Source organism: Mus musculus, chromosome 6, assembly GCF_000001635.26.
Source record: "Mus musculus strain C57BL/6J chromosome 6, GRCm38.p6 C57BL/6J".
Taxonomy (NCBI): domain Eukaryota; kingdom Metazoa; phylum Chordata; class Mammalia; order Rodentia; family Muridae; genus Mus; species Mus musculus.
Genome location: NC_000072.6, coordinates 56,015,876 through 56,032,963, shown reverse-complemented (window position 1 = coordinate 56,032,963; position 17,088 = coordinate 56,015,876). Strand labels below are relative to the sequence as shown.

At 43.4% G+C, this 17,088-nt stretch overlaps 1 protein-coding gene across 1 annotated transcript; it reads right to left on the bottom strand.

Annotated features, from left to right (window-relative positions):
* Window positions 1-274: 274 nt before the first annotated feature.
* Window positions 275-15,467, bottom strand: Ppp1r17 (protein phosphatase 1, regulatory subunit 17). The gene is made up of 5 exons (NM_011153.4): window positions 15,389-15,467; window positions 10,487-10,645; window positions 6,791-6,943; window positions 6,361-6,513; window positions 275-1,487 (listed from the first exon to the last, which is right to left on the bottom strand). Exons 2-5 carry the CDS (start codon window positions 10,578-10,580, stop codon window positions 1,408-1,410), a joined length of 480 nt encoding a protein of 159 aa, NP_035283.1. The 5' UTR covers window positions 10,581-10,645; window positions 15,389-15,467; the 3' UTR covers window positions 275-1,407.
* Window positions 15,468-17,088: the final 1,621 nt, after the last annotated feature.

The window sequence follows — 17,088 nt, the reverse complement described above, 5'->3', positions numbered from 1 at the left end:
AGCCTGCCTAGAACGCCAGCTCTCCAGACATTTTCTGAAGACAATATGAAATCTAGGATTTCATGCAGATATTCGGGTTTGATCCTTAAATATTAACAGCTAATTCAAGGATTTAAAACAATCTTTACAGTCAAAACAAAACTACGAGCAAATCAAAGCCAAACTATGCAAGGTTTGTGGCTTCTTGTTCTCAATATATATATATATATATATATATATATATATATATATAAAATCATAAGTAAGAGTCAGGAGAAATTTCTAGGACACAGAGATGTGTGCGGAAGTATCTTTATTTCTGAAATGTATTGCATCTTTCACATCTTTGTAAGGGGAACAGAAAGACAGAAAGGATAACAAACAGCTGGACCTCAGTATGTACAGAGCTGTCCCATGCCTCCTGCCTTGGTCTGAACACTAGATACTCTGCTTTTCACCCTTTTAGTCCTCACCTCCTCTCTGTCTGCTGTTTGGCTGATGAAGTACAGATGCAAAGAGTCCCCACAGGCACTTGGAGATTGCCAGCTGCACAGGAGCCAAATGCACATCTGTGTTCACTAGACAACACCACCTCTTATATAAGAAAACGTATCAGAGTCTAAATAAGTGAGATGGCAAAAATATCAGAACAACCTTCAACTGGCCTTAGATTTAAAAAAATAAATTCCTTACATTGGTATTTATTTACCTCCCATTATGACATAATTCACAAATATCACGACAACCAATATAGTTAAGAACTCTCTTTTTTTTTAACAATAGATTAAGTATAAGACCTCCCTACATAGACCAGCATCCTCTGCCTTTGATGTCTTTTATTCTTGCATAATGGGCTGGCTTCCTCTTCTTGAACCATTATAACATCTGTAATGAGGGTCTTCAGAGGAGAGGATGATCAGAGTTGGACTCTCAAGATAGGAAGGAAGAAAGAAAAAAACATTTCATCATAGCAGTCCATGAGTTAGAGTCCAAATGTTCTTACAGTCTAACCAGCAGCTGTGGCCTTGCTGTACTCCTGAGTGTTTGATGCTGAATCGGACTGCCCTGCTACTAAACCAGGTGGAAAGGACCGCCTCCCCTCCCCCCTCCCCATCTTTTATCCAGGATTTTTGCTTGCAGACATGAAGCACTGAGGTCTCACCTCTCTTACTTTGGAAGAAAAAAATCACTTTCCTTTGCACAGTATAGAAAAATGAAAGTTTAGGAGGTGGGGTTAAAAAGCAAGAAAGGAAAGACAAAGAGGTGACCTGACCAGCAATCTGAGTAGTAGGTCTCCTGGGGAGGAGGCGTCTAGATCTTAGAGTCGACTAGGACAAAATGAGAGCAGAGACAAATCTATTTTTTCCCTCTAGATCACCATAGGGAACCAGTGTAATCTATTTACACGCAATCTCAGGGGAGATGTCTTTAAATAGCTAGCTTGTCACCATCCATTTCTTCATCCTCTAGAATCACTCCTGCACTCTCATCCCGGAGCAGAGTCAGACCTGCAATTATACAAACATCCAATTGAAGTATCAGGTAGTCCCTGGAGCCCCAAGACTGCTCTCAAAGGCACAATGACACACAGAAATGCTTCCAAGTCTGGGGAGAAACAGTGACCTTGTTAGACCTTTGCTGAGGAGGTATTCAAGAGGACTCCATTCTGGACACAAGGAGAGACAGGTCCTAAGCCATAGGCTACCTTCACTCTTTGCAGTATGGTAGGATAAAAGGCACAGGGATTTTGGAGGCCAAATGTTGGGGGCTTCTGTTTAGCCACTCTTTTAATGCAAATAGTGCGACCTAATGTTGTTTCATCTAAATGTTCTATTCTCATATGTAAAATGAAAACACTAATACTTATTACAAACAAGCATTACATCAATTAAATAAGGTGTTGGTAACATGCCTAGCAAAACATCCACATCTGTGGGCCAGTGACATGGCTCAGTAAAGTGGCTTGTCATTACCACTGATAGCCTGAGTTGGATCTCCAGGACCCATAAGATGGAAGGAGAGAACTATTTCCTATAAGTTGTCCTCTGACCTCCACAGACCCATTGTAGCACATGTACTGCTTGTCTTCCCCACCCCCACCATTCATAAATACATATTTTTAAAAGTTGAAAGCCACACCTATGATCAATTAAATAATACAGGTTTTTTTCACTTTATTTTTCTATAATTTGTTAGTCTGTTTCTCTTTTGAATGGAACAGTAAGACTAATAAAATCAAACCTAAAAGCACCAGAGAAAATATTGAGCTCTGAGTGTCTCCTTCCCAGTGTCTGTCAGCCCTTGGATGACAGAGCCGCCCCCCCCCCCCCCCCCCACTTCAGAGCAAAGGGAGGTACTAGAGAGCAGTGTATTCTCACACACAGTATGGCCACACTTTAGAACCACTCTTCATTTGAAGATAGAATTAAAATATCCCCATTTTTACAAAATGTAGATATATTAGATGAATCCTTACTTAGGCAAAGTATGAAGTTGTTTTTTACTGGCCTGTGAAATTCAGAAGATTTGATTTAACTTTTCCTCTCTCTCTCTCTCTCTCTCTCTCTCCCCCTCCCCCTCTCTTTCCCTCCCTCCCTCTCTCCCTTCCTGTCTGTCTTTTTTCTTTCTCTTTTATTATTCCCTCCCTCCCTCCTTGCTTCCTTGCCTCCTTTCTTCCTTCCTTTTTTATCATTTTTCAGAGCTGATCAGTTCAGAAAAGCTCAGCAAGGGAGACTTCATTGATGCTGTCCATTAGTGAAGGCAGGGCCACTTTAATGAGTGACAAATGAGTGTGGGTAATTTCTGTCTCTTCCCTCTGGTTCCCAGCCATGCTTCCCACCACAGCTTTGCACGGCCTGCCTCCACTCCTGTCATTAGGGATTTTCCAGTCCACGCAGCACTTCCTAAAGATCTCAGCTTGGGGATTGGAAGCTGCGCTCCACACGGGGCTTTTCTACAGCATTGGCCTCCACTCAACGGCAACAAATTAATGAAAACTATGTGTGGATCTTAATGACTATTCATTTGATTCAATTTTTAGCTTGTTTATATTTTTAATCAATTAGATAGTATTTATTGGAGGAGAAAAATAACTTCAAGTCTGGCTAAAACTAAGGCTTTTGCATAAATCACTTATAAAGCACAGTTGGAGATAATTTCTCTTATAATATCTGCATAGCATTCTGCTTTTATTTAGAATTAAAACCAGTATGCTAGGAGCATGTAGAATTAGCTTTGTTAATGGGTCAAACTTTCCATACTTCCTTCTTGGATATCTCTTTACATTAAGTCAAATTTTTGGTAATTTAAAATAGACAAAAATCTACATTTTTATCATCAGCAACTTTCTAGTTACTTTGGGTGCCCTTGAAATGTAGTCCTTAAAAATCTGGGCCAGAAGGTGGGAGGAGGCCCTGGGACAGCAAGAAGAGCAGGAACATATTAAATGGTAAAGGCTGGCCCTTCCTGAAGTGGAACAGTCTGTCCACAGGGGCACAGAAAATAATTTAACATGCAGAATGAACTCAAATTTTATATCAACACAGGTAAGCATTGGTTGTAATATTTTATAAGCGAATGATAAAGGATATATTGTGTTTGGGCTCTTAATGGGACTTCCAGTTGCTGCTGATGTCTGTAAGTGGTGGAGCTGTTTGGATACAGAGCCTATCAGCAGGAAGTTAGATCCTTGAAGGACATTAGCATCCTATCCCCACCCTGCATTTCTTTCCAAGCCACTGCAAGATGAAGTGCTTTGTCTTACCATGTACCTCATTTTGCCATGGTCTGTCTTGCTGCTGACTCAAAGGCAACAGAGCCAAGCAACTATGAACCAAAGCTCTGAAAACCTAAGGCAAACAAAACTTTCCTCACTTTAAGTTGATTTTCTCCAGTGTTTTGTCACAGTATCGGAAGGACACCCATTACAGAAGCTCAGAGTAGTGTCGACTTTTCTGGGTACCCTGTTCAGAGAACATAGGGATGGGAGCATGCTACTACAGCCTCTCCTGTTCTCGTCACTTCGGGCATTTGAGGACAGTTTGAGCAACACTGATGGGATCTGACTTCCTCCTGGTCTCTGTTCTCCTGAGGAGTCAGGACTGTGATTCTGAGGGGAGGGAGACATTAAAACGAAAGCTCTTCCCTTGGTCATCAGTCCCCACTGAGGAGCTCACTCCAGCCACCCAAGTCTCAGCTTACCTACTAGGAAAATAATCTGCATTTCCTCAAGGGTTTGATACTGTAAGAGAGACTTGAGCCTTCAGTCTCTTTATCCTTTTAATTTGTCATGTGTGTATACAAATGCACGTGAGTCTACATGTTTACAGGCACATGTGTACACGTGTATATGTAGAGGCAAGAGCTTTAGATAAAGTATCTTCCACAATCACTTTCCATTTTATATACTGAGACAAGGTCTCTTAATCTGGAGCTCAACAATCAGCCAGGCTAGCTAGCCAGCCTGCCTTTGGCATCCCTTGCCTCTACTTCATGATCCCTGGGGATACAGGCTCTATGTCTACACCCACACAAAAAAGGTCAGTCTGGAGACTGAAACTGGAGCCCTACGCTTTATCCACTGAGCCATCTCCTAAGACCAGGCTTCATTCTGTAGTTCTCCATCAATACCCTATAGACCCTCTGCTAAAATCATGGTTTGCAGGACAGGAAACGTTGAGCAACAGTCACGTTCTGGCGTTCTCACACATTCAACGTCTAGAACAAGACTCAGATCTAGTAAAGCTCTAGCAAATGTCAGTTCCGTTCTTTCTGTGTAGAGCAGAACTTAGAGCTAAGGAAACTTGGCTGCTTGTAAGATGTTAGCATGTTGAGCCAAGGAATCTTGGTGTTGGGCCAAGATTTCTAGTCCTGGGTCTTTGTGCCAATTCTAAGCAAGATCTCACCTAGGCACCATCCAAACCATAGCTATCTGCATTAAGTAGATGTTCCTCAAACATTGAGGAGTCTTGACAAAGATGGCACCTGTCCTCATAAACCAAACCAAGGGATTTCTCCCCCTGAGCAGAACAGACATGTGCCAGTTTCAACGGAGGTACTCTCTTCCCTTTGCAGGAGCGCACTGTTTTGATTTCTGACTCTCTTTGCTTTGTATGAGTGCACTGCTTTGATTTCTGACTCCCAACTGTCCTGTTGGTGTTCACTGTTACCTGCTGCATCATCCTTATTTTGTCTGGCTCCTTCTCCTCCACCCCCAATGTAGACTAAGTACTTCTTTTCTCTTAGACAGTTCTTGGTATGTGTTTCTGACCAATCACAACCAACACTCTCTGCCATGCAGTTTTCAACTGTGAGCCAAGTTCGAACAAAGCCCGGGCCTGGCAGGGAAGCCTTAGAGGCCTCCCCACAGAGGCTCCATTCAGGCAGTTGGACTTGTCAAATAAGCTCATTAACCTAAGGGAGGGAGATGGTTAGCATGAGATTTAGAAGGGGTAGTGAATCCTTGTCCAGCTTCCACTTGCCAAGGGTTAATGAGATATGTCTCTATGGTGTGTTTGCCTGTGAGTTCCTCTCAACAGCCGTATTAGAACCAGCACGAGTCTTTCTGGATACCCGCCAAAAGGCTCTGTCCTTCTTAGCTTAACTAGCATTGTGGTTACTGCCAATTCTTTATATACGAAAAGCTTCCAGAAATAAAGCACCTCAGCTAACACAGTGAGAGAAGCAGGGTGTGTGTGTGTGTGTGTGTGTGTGTGTGTGTGTGTGTGTGTGTGTGTTTGTGTGTGTGTGTTTGTGTGCCTGCAGCGATGTTTGCCACTGAAGGTCCTTAAGGCAGAGCTTCCCTGACTCAAGAAACTTTGCTAAGTCTGCAGAGTCATAGTCTGACTGTGATTCCATTTGCTTCTTTTCCCATTCACTCACCAACTTCCCAGGGACAAAGACAATACCTCATTTTATTACACATGCATGCGTGTGTGATCTGACATGTATTAGGATATTGATGTGAATCTTCTCTATCTTCCTCTATCTCTGTCCCAGGTCTTGACAATTGGTCCATACAATCTGGGAAGTTATCCACGGGCTCTAGCATGAACAATCCATGTAAGGTGGGGAAGCAGGAATTTCACCTCTTCTCAAGATCCCACCGATATTTGTTTCAATGGTTGAGTGAATTTGACCAGGTCTGATGAAGCAGGAGTTATTTCTCAGCCTTCTCCTCCCCCAAGTCATCCCCTGGGGAACTACTAATGAAGGAAAACCCAGAAGGCAGCAGTGCGTATACCCTTCTCCTGGGCATGTGAATGCAACACAGCTTGCTGGGCCAGGACACAGGGCATAGGGCATGTCCCTTGCACCTCGAGAGTGCTCCCATCCCTGCTGTGAATGTTCTAGACCAGCTTTGTTTTTGTTTTTGTTTTTTACCTGCAACAAAGGGAGGCATGTGCAAGGCAGGCGTGTCTTTTCTCCTTGGCCTTTTTTGTTCCATATCAGAGTTATGAAGAGCTGGGCCTGATTTGGCCTTTGGAATTCTCTCTTGAACATCATATCTTTTGATTAAGTGTTCCGAAATCACACCTGCATGGTTAGAGGAGCAGAAAGAGGAAGAGGGTCAAGTAGTCACGTTTGCAGATCCTAATGTGGAAGTGTTGTGCATAGGTGCATTGTGGGCTGGTACCGGAGAAGGCAAACAACGTAGCTTTCAAACCTCCGGACGCCACCCCATGTCTGCTGGATGTAGATGCTCATGGGAGCTTTGGAAGCTTGTGGGGACTTTATTCCCCGTGTGTTGATGGTGTCGGGTCTTACAGGCCTGCCATTACAGCCACAGAGAGCAACATGTCCCGCCCCTTACCTGGGATGAAAGGTGGGATGTGCACTGCTGGTGTGTCTTTCCTCCTGGGTTTCTTTTGATCTGACTCAACATTCAGAGTGGCCTGTACATTCTTCCCCTTCCTTGGCTTCTTTTTGAGGTCACAGTCCTTAATGAACTGGTCTGAAAGGTCATCTGGTTCCAAAGAGGAAATGGGTTCAAAGAGGAAAAGGAATAACACAATTGGGTCGTGAGTTGGTTCGTTTCTTAACCATATTTGATGTTAGGGACAGAGGTCATTTGGCCAGAAAAGTGCTTATTTTTTTACCACACCAAATGGAATATCCAAAATGCACTTGCTTATGTTTGTATATAAAATAGAAAATCAGAACTCAGCAAAGTTTAAATAGTGTTTAACACTTATTCTTGTTTTATACATGTGGGTGTTTTGCCTGCATGTATGCCTGTGTATGCAGTTCCTGGAGAGACCAGAAGAGGGCACTGGTATCCCCCGCTGGGACTGGAGTTCTAGATGGTCCTAACTGTTCCTCGTTGGCTGACCAGTGAACTTAACCACTGAGCCAGAACCCTGGTAAAACTTTAAATTTAGAGAAATCAGGAAAGTTATTAGGGCAAAGACAAGCAGAAAAAAATGTGACCAGTTCTTGAGCTGAATTTCTGCAGGAACAGTAGGTTCACTGTTCACTGTTCAGGCTCTTTTGCTCAAGAATCATTTTCCTTAAATGCCCACAAGGCCAAGGTGGTACGTGCTCCTAGATCCTGGTTTGTTTCACTAGGGTATAAGGTGAATCTCTTATTTGCTTTACCTCTGTGAGCTGCTGAGTCCTCTTGAAAAGCCCCACTCAGACTTCAGCATCTACCTTCCTCTCTGGCCGTGTTTTTGCCAAGTCTCCTCTTTATAAGGTTATACAATTATAACGTTGTTTTCTGTCTGATCTCTTTGCTTTTCACAGCCACGTTTACTAGATCCTGGACATCCCAGCTTGTACCATTACATCATCAGAGGTTCTCACAGGTGATGACTCCAGACCAATCCCTTGGCTCCTGAAAACCTTGTCCAGCCTGCATCTTAAACCCAGGCATCTTTGCTCTGCTCTGCTCTGCTCTGCTTTGCATTTCTCTGCCGTTGCTGGAGCCCTGATGCATAGCTCTGAAATGATTAATCCCTGTAGTCTCCTGCTCCAGACAGTTTTCAAGGAGACAAAGGTCACACACTTTGGGGGATTTTGTTCTTCATTGCATCTCTCTCCAACCAACGCTCTCTAGATGCAAGTTGAACTAACTCTACTCCAAGTTCACATCCTGAGTCTCCCACTTGCTGAGTTTGGAAACTCCGGACATAATTTCTAAACCCATTGATATCATCTCCATCGTTTAAGTGGAGGTGACGTCTAATCAATGTGCATGTGTTTTGGAGATCTGATACATGTCACCTGTGCACCATGTCATTGCTCAGTCTGACCTGCCAGCAGATCTGCAGGAAGCCCCAACGTTGTCAGCCTGTCAGCCTTTGTTAAACCCAGCCCTAACTAGTCTTTATAATTTCTTGAATATGAATAGCAATTTTGCTCAGATAATATTTTAAAGGGTGATGTCAGTATTATTTCTGATATTACTTTGTTTTTGAAATCATTTTAGTCATCACAAGTACATGTTTGTTCAAAATGTCTTTGAATGAATGGATTCAAATAGGCCTATTCTAAAGAGCTATTCTATTATGAATCTACCAAGAAATTACACATTTTCTCTGAACGCTCATAACTGTGGCCTGGATACAATCTGGGCATTTCTATAGATATGGGGGATTTAAAGGTTGATTTAACATTTCAGTACTTTCTCGCCCCTCCCACTCTCTTGTTTTTTCCTTGTTTGTCCTCTTTCCTTCTCCCTCCCCATCCCACCCCCAAGACTCTGTGTAGCCCAGGCTGGCCTTGAACTTGTAATATTTCTGCTTCACTCTCCTAAGTGCAGGAATTTTACATGTGTATGGTTATTCTTGGCTCCCACTTTTCTTTCTTTATATATTTCTTTGAGGAAATGTTCAGATAAATTACTTTAAAATACTGATGACTAAATATGTAAAACTTTCAGTTCAATTTTGTGGGACGAGACATACCCAAAGTCATTCATGATTCTAGCCAAACAACATTTTTAACACCTATTATTACCTGTCAAATGATTTATTAGATCCTAGAAGTAAAATGGTAAGAAATCATTTTTGCCTCCAAGTTGCTTGTAGTCTCTTAGACTACATAGTCCAGATGTTTTGAAACGTTACACTAGAAATACTTAGTAACCACACACAATGTGCATGCATCATCAGCCATCCCCATATAGAAACATAAGAAAGAAAAAAACCCCACATGTCATGGTTCTCTTTGGTGATACTGAAAAGTCAGCTTTTCCTCTAAATGAAAAGCATTGATAATGCTACCAACAGCCTCAGTCTAATCAATACTTACTGCGTTTGTACTGGGATGGCACTGGGCTGCGTGAAGTTCACCTACATATGAAAAGGAGGCCTGGGGAGATTGTTCTGATTTTGCTGCACATTTGGGCTCTTTCCGTTTCTCTCTGACTACATTTTACCAAACGCTTCATCCCATTCTTGGACAAATGACCTCATTTAATCCCCACACTAAGCCTGTGGTTGTTCTACTTTCATCTCCTGTTTACAAATGTGACCAGGTTATTGATAAGGATCACGCGACATCTTGGCGCTACTCAGCTTGATTGTCAGCCTGGCAGACACTGTAATTCTTCAAAGTTGTTACCACATTGAGGCTTATTACCCTTCCCCATGATAGACACACAATAGGTATTGATTGACTGATGGTGCTTAGGATGGGTGCTGCCCAGCTGTGGGGTCCCTGAAGGCATACCTTGCATATAAATCTGTTAGGGGTGGGCTACTAAGGTGCTACTCGGCACCTAGTGCAGAGAGTGAGACATTTGTTTCAATTTTGACTTTCATTTCAATTGTAATTTTCCCTATTTTTTGGAGGAATCCTGAACATAAAATATCTTGAAGGCAATCGAGGAGAGGGGAGATGAGAGGAGCCATAGCCAGACGAGGCATTAACAAAGACTATGAATATGCAAGAGGCCCATCCATCAAAAGTCTGAGTGTCTCATTTTTAGAAATGGGTAGAGGCAGAAATGTTTTTGGTGTTTTCATTACAAAGGTTATGCAAAAAGTCAGTTCTGGAAAGGAAACAGATTGACAATAAAGCAGAAAGGGGCTATTTAAAATTCTGCCTTGATAGGCAAAGAGAGATATTTGAAATATTTTATTGGCGCTGCACATGGGGTTTAAGTGTGCTGGAAAATACTGGAAACAAGCTATATTGCCACATTCCATTTATTGCCTCAAAAATGCTCTGCCTGGGACTCTGTCAAATCCAAAACACAGGACAATGATTCTCTCTCTCTCTCTCTCTCTCCCTCTCTCTCTCTCTCTCCCTCTCTCTCTCTCTCTCTCCCTCTCTCTCTCTCTCTCTCTCATTGGAATGAACTTCTCTCCAGTACTTCCACTGATATTTACGTGGCGAACCCCACAGACCCATGGCTATTTGCCTGTCCATCTGGTGTAGCCTGTCACCAGAAGGCACTGGCTATCGGGTTTCAGGGGCCCTTCTCTCAGACTTGCCTGACAGCAGTATGGCGGCAGAGACCCTCCTGTGGCCTGCGGACAGATGTGCCAGAGGGAGCATTTACCTGAGGGGCTGCACTGAGGATCCAGCTTGCCTAGTATGTCGTCTGAAAGCTCCAGAGGCGGCACTGGCTCGGTGGTCATCATCTCAGTGGACATCCTCAGTTGACAGAGAGAGAGAGAGAGAGAGAGAGAGAGAGAGAGAGAGAGAGAGAGAGTCTTTTCTGGCACGGGAGAAATTAAAAACAGTATCTAAGTATGTAAGTCTCTTCTGTTCATTCATCCACTTATTTATTTAATAAATACATTAAATATCAAGTGATTACTATTACAGATCCTATCTCAGTCCTATTTTCCATGTATTCTTCTTATGGTTTATTGCAAAATCTGAAATGTAATACAAAATAAAACAACACACACACAAAACCACACACAGACACACACGGTCATCTTTCTCCCTATTAGGAAGTGCTGAATGTCAAATCTTTATTATTTGCCTATTCAAGGGTTCATGGAGCTAATCAAGTTTGAGTTAGAAATGAGTTGACTAAGAGCTAAAGAAAACATCAAGCATCCATCATGTTGTGCATTTTCTGTGTTGAGTTCTATAATGCATGATTATATCCACATAACAAGTGAGGAACAGGAGCGCACAAGTTCGCTTTATTTATTTAGTTATCACACGTCATCTTAGTTAAGTTTAGATTAAAATCTATGAGACTGATCTAGTCCTAGTGAATTCTTGGCACTTTAATCTCTTAAAAGAGAAAGAAAGAAAGAAAGAAAGAAAGAAAGAAAGAAAGAAAGAAAGAAAGAAAGACAGAAAGAAAGAGAGAGGGGGGAGGGAGGGAGGGAGGGAGGAAGGAAGGAAGAAAGGAAGGAAGGAAGGAAGGAAGGAAGGAAGGAAGGAAGGAAGGAAGGAAGGAAGGAAGGAAGGAAGAAAATCCTCTGAACCCAGAGTTAACTAAGGCTCTTGGGTCCTCATAACTGGAACTTACAAAGTAACTCAGCTGCCTCCTCATGTACCTGTGAGGGCAGCAGGTACCTAGTGAGGAAAACTTGATCTTTGTGAATATTTCTGTTACTTTTCTCAGGATCCCTGACATAAAAACAAGTCCCCTCCTGTCCCTGGACACCTGTCTTTCCTGGAACACAAACGTGTGATCTTTCCCAGTGATTAGTTAGAGCCTTGCCCAGGAGGAGCAAAATTCTTTCTGCACGGACACATGTGAAGTCTGGATGAGAAATGCATTAGCTGAGGTTCTGAGAAAATCTCCATTAGAGTCTATTTCTTGTGTTCCCTTCTGATAATTTATTGCTGGTGTCCATATTAGCGAGGGTAAGGGCAAGGAGAAATGAACAAGGTTAAAATGACCAAGCTGATACTCTGCTCATGAGAGTCTTGTTCCTGCAACAGGCAGAAGAACCACAAACCATCCCCAATGACAGACTGGGAGCTCTGAGCTAACTCCTTCGCTTTGAAGACTAAGTCACTGTTCCCTGGGAAGACTGAGGGATCCCCCCCCCCCACCAGCTGAGGTCATTGCAGAACAGATGGGCCATTAGACGATCACTTGAGCCTGGCTTTTAGTGACTCTTAGCAAACTGATTGTGTGAGTGACTTCAGCAGACATCAATTTAGACTGGGTATATAGTCTGCCAACTCCCTGGAACCTTAAGGAAGTGTGTTGTAACTGTCCATAGACTATCCCCTTGTGCCAGGAGTTTTAAAAAGGGGACTGTCATCCAGGAAGACTGAGCTCTATGCTAAAGACTGCAGGAACCATTTCCTCAACATGGAAGCATTGACTCAACATGGCCCTATTTGATGAGACTTCCTCCTCTTTGCCATGTCACAGGTGTGTTGAAAATCACCCACAGTGGTCTGCCATGACCATCCATCCTCAAAGCAAACTGAAGTTTAGGGAGTTTAGGCTGACCTACCAGTAGTCATGTACTCACAGAATCATTGCAGAGATCTAGGCCCTTATGATGTTACCTGTCTCCCCTGCAACCTAAAGCAAATTCCTCCTTGGTCTGGGATCACATCTCCCATGAGCCCAGTAGCTGGTACTCTTTACTTTGATGCTATGGCATTTTCCCCATGGAGTCCCCGTGAAGATGAAGTTGGATCACCCCATGTTTAACACATTGAAGGTGCTTTCTATTGGATAGCAACTGTTCTATACCATTGCTTATGACAGTTGATGAGGAGCAGCTGAGTAACTGAAAAATCCCAAGAAACACTAGAGGTTTCTCTTTCATGCAGATGGTGAGCTGGGGAGAACCTGCCCTCATCTGAGATAAGCAGTGTTATCAGCCATGGACCACAACAGGAAGGACCTACCCACTGCTGTCGAAGCATCAGCTGGAGATGTCAGGATCCCCTGGGCAGGCTGAGGTAGCCAATGTGTGATTAAACTCCAGCTATGGTGGAGTAGAATACTGTTTGATAGGAGGACCTGGGAGACTTTTCTGATTTGGGATTTTATGTTAAGAGAGTATCAAAGATGTTTGACAGAGGCATGTTTTGACCAGGGGAATCACAAGACACTTTAATCTTGGGTGATGTCATTTTGACAGTCCTGTCATGAGATCTTCAAAGAGAACAAAGAACAGTGATGATAATGGAGTGTCTGGGTTCAGAGCTGTCTCGTTGATGGAGGTCACTTATCACTGCCTGTTGAGTGTTGATGTGAGACAACCACACAGTCCTGCCTCGCTCTCCACTGCCACCCTAAGAGGAAAGGAAGCTCCCTACAATAGGAAAGTCTGTCTCATTTCCCCACTCTACCCAAGCATTATCCCTTTAACTCCATCTGTGTCCTAGCTTTCATATAGGACCCTGCACTTGTCATGATGGCCAGAGAAAGTTTCTATTGCTCCCTTGGCTGCTCCCTGTAATTTGGGTGAGTTTCTGGGAAACCAGTTAATTTTTTTTTTCTAAACAATTGGTTCCCTTGGGTCCTCAGATTCCAGCCCCAATGTTAAAGCCTTCAGAGATGCTTACTCACAGAGATTTTACAATAGGGATGTTTAACCTTTAGTTAAGGGCTTGTGACTTCTTTATCTTTTTAAATTTTTTTGCTTCATCCTGCTTTAGCAGGGCCTCTTTCACTCAGCATTGGCCCACCTACCCTGAGCTGAAGCCATTTGCTGGGAAACCAGGACATTTTCATTATGTAAGACTCCTAGAGGGGCCCTGGGGAGTCCCGGCAATCTCATGCATTATTTCTACAGACAAATTCAAGCATTCACCACAAAAGCTGCAAGGATGGACACCAAGAAGATTCATATCCTCTCAGGTCAGGTTCTGGTACTGAGTTTATGATGAACCATAGAACAGCCGCACCATTCTTCATCCTTTCTGCTTTTCAGATGTCTCAAAGAATAAAGGCTGGGTAGCTGAAGCCTTTTCTTGGTGCTTACTTGAGAGAATGTGGGTGGCCCATGGGAAGTGTGTACTAGACCAGCAACCTTAACTTTAGGATCTTGGGGAGATTTCCAGGACTCCATATGTTACAACCTTGTAACCTCTTTACTACCTCTTTTCATAAGGGACCCAGACTTTCTCTCCACTGGAATTCACACTAATGCAAATGCTACTGGCAATGGAGATCCATGAACTGTTACCAGCCAGTGCTGGTGATAACTGTCACCTAACTGTCACTGATACCAGGGAAGGTATCTCTTTAAGTTGCTAAAGAGCCAGAGGGCCATCCTGTGCCAGCACAGCTATGAAAACCCGGGTGCACACTTTGCTGAGGCCAGTCTCCACTCACCCAGGCTACTTTTAAGGGGACAGCCGTGCTGCTTCTGCAGCTCAGTTTGAGGTCACAAACTGGCCCAGGCACTGAGTTCTCTTAAGAGAGTAAGGATATACATTTTAATGCACGGGCAAGAAATTGCCCCAAAGGTGACACACTGTGAGTTGGCCCTAGGCAGAAGCAGTCTCTGTTACTTTCCTCACTCTTGCTGGGAAGCAAGGTGTTACCTTGCAAAGTTAGCTTCCATGTCTGCACACTTGACCCTAGCCAAAAGGCTAAGAAAGCGAGCGCTTTCACGTCTGTAACTGGGTGTACCAGCATCTCTTCCCTAGGGCTTGTAAAAGGACCCGAGTCCAGCCAGAAGCCAGGCACACACGGATCCTTCTGTAGGTGGATGCCTTCTCTGCTCACTTAGTCACAGTAATCACGAACTTATATTTAAGTTAATCTAAATTGTCATACCAATCTCATCCCAGTGCCAGCCTTTTCCAAAGCTGCTGATGAAATTAGCACACCCAAAGGCACAACCCAAAGGCAGAGGACACCCATTTCCAGGCCTCAGGATGAAGAGAAGCAAGTCTCGGGAGCCACTAGATACTCTGTTAGTCACATAACATTCTAAGGAGTATCTGCCACACAACTAGGTCTAGCTTTACTTGATGCAATAAAAGTTTTGGAAAAACAATATCCACAGCCCAGTGTAAGCCCGGTTAGCCTTCCCTCTGGCTCTGCACACTTTGCCAACCTCTTTTGAACTGAGGATTGAACTCAAGCCCCGGAGCACCACACGTGCAGATAGAATCCTTCATGTGGAGACCTAACCCTGCATGCAGTCTTCTTCATGGACTGACTGTGCTGTGAAGTAAGATGTGAGGATGTACGGAGACAAGCGCACTTTGCCCAGACCTTCAGGGCCTCAAGTGAGTATGAAGACACCCACCACACTCATCTCCAAGCTTCGCTGTTTTGTTTGAGAGGACACAGACTATCACAGAGGTCAAGACCCCCACAACACCAGCAAACTGATGTAACAACCGTGACTTTGTTCGCCCCGGGGAGCCCCAGCTTAGCCTTGCTCCATAAAGAACATTCAACATGCTTTGCTTTGTCCCACCAAACACAAGGAAGCAATAAGTTACTGAAAGCTGGCCTTTTTTTTTTTATTGCCAAAGTTCCTGGGTAAAAATACGAAGCACTTACCAATCAGTGCAGGCGTTGAGCCGAGAAGGTAAAGGCAGTTCTTCTCACCGCGCTGGGGCTCTACTCGGCTGCACTGGCTGCTGCTGCCCTACTCCAGCTCCTCTTATCTAGGGACCAGCTGCTGTGGTTGCCATGGGGATGCTCTGTTTCTCAGGCACCAGGGCAAGGGGGATGGAGAGAGAACAATAACTAACTTGGTCATCCCTGCTCTCTGCAGCAATAATTGTATATTACAAACAACGGCAACACCCGGAGTCTACGTTGAGTTCTTAGTGTAAGTATCAGGGAAATCAACACAAACCAACTCCACTTTAGAATCCTACTGAAAATTCAGAGGCAGGTTTAAAAACTGGTTTTCAGGGGTAAGGTTGCCTGGGATTACAAATATGGAACTTGAGGCACAAAGGTTAGCAGCTTGTCATCAAGGGGCCACAGCAAATTGCAACACTTAAGTTGGTATCAATTGAGTCCAGAGCTTGATGCCTTGATGAGGAAAGGAATAATGATGGCACCTATTACTACCTTTTACAGACTGCTAGTACTCTCCAGTGCCAGGCATTCTTCCAACCCCATTAGCCCTAACAACCTTAAAGGGAACAGCCTTAGGAATCTCCATCTGAACAGGAGAGTGAAACTGAGATGCCAGTCCACCACCACAGTTGTCTCAAAGATCACAGATTTGTTCAGGAGGACATGAAGTCTCGTGGAACTCAGGGCCCCATGATCCTTGCAAGACTGACAAAAAAGTGCTCTTACCATTAGCAAACAGCAAAGGGAGGGTTTCAAATCCAGCAACTAATACTAATTCCCTGTTCCTAGCCACTCTCTCCTGCTACTTATCAAAGAGCATTTCAAATAGCACAAAGCAAAAGAGATTAGTCCCTGTCCACACTGTTTGGATGTCAAGAAAACTGTATTCCTTCAAAGAAACCAAAGACAAAAATCATATGTATACCACCACAGGCTTGGGCTCAAGTAAGCAGGTAAGACATACTGACCTGTTCAGAGGAAAGCTCTATATTATGAGTCAGCTGATGCCCTTTGCCAATATTAAACAACAAACTAGCAAGCAAACAGATAAAACCACCAAAAAACTTCCTGTAAAGAGATAGAGGCCTTTAATCCCAGCACTTGGGAGGCATAGGCAAGTTGATCTCTGTGTGTTCGAGGCCAGCTTGGTCTACAGAGTGAGTTCCAGAACAGCTAGGGCTAAACAGAGAAACCCTGTCTCCAAAACCCAATAACAACAACATCAACAATGATGATGACAGCAGAAACCCAAGACAATGAAAACCAAACCAAAAACCAAAACAACCAACCAACCAAATGAACAAAAGAAAGACTGCCAAAGGATTGCTTGAGAAAGAAAGTCTTCATGTTGAGGGGCAGTGAGAGGAAGCAGTTCACTGCTTCCAGCTGCCTGTCTCCTAACCAACAGCCTTGCCGGACACTCTATTAGCAGTGTCTTCTTTTAAACATAAGTGGAAAACATATTTTCTCCCAAAAAGCTTAATATTTTGCTTCAAATGTCCTTTTGGGGGTAGCTATAAGTTATTATACTTTTTTTTTTAGTTTCTAGAATTCAACAAATCTTAGTAACACTGAACGTTTTTGCTGTCTTTTCACATATTTGAGACTGTAATTCATTATACCGTTGAGAAAATCACTTCAAATAAAAACAACTCTTAGCACAGAAATAT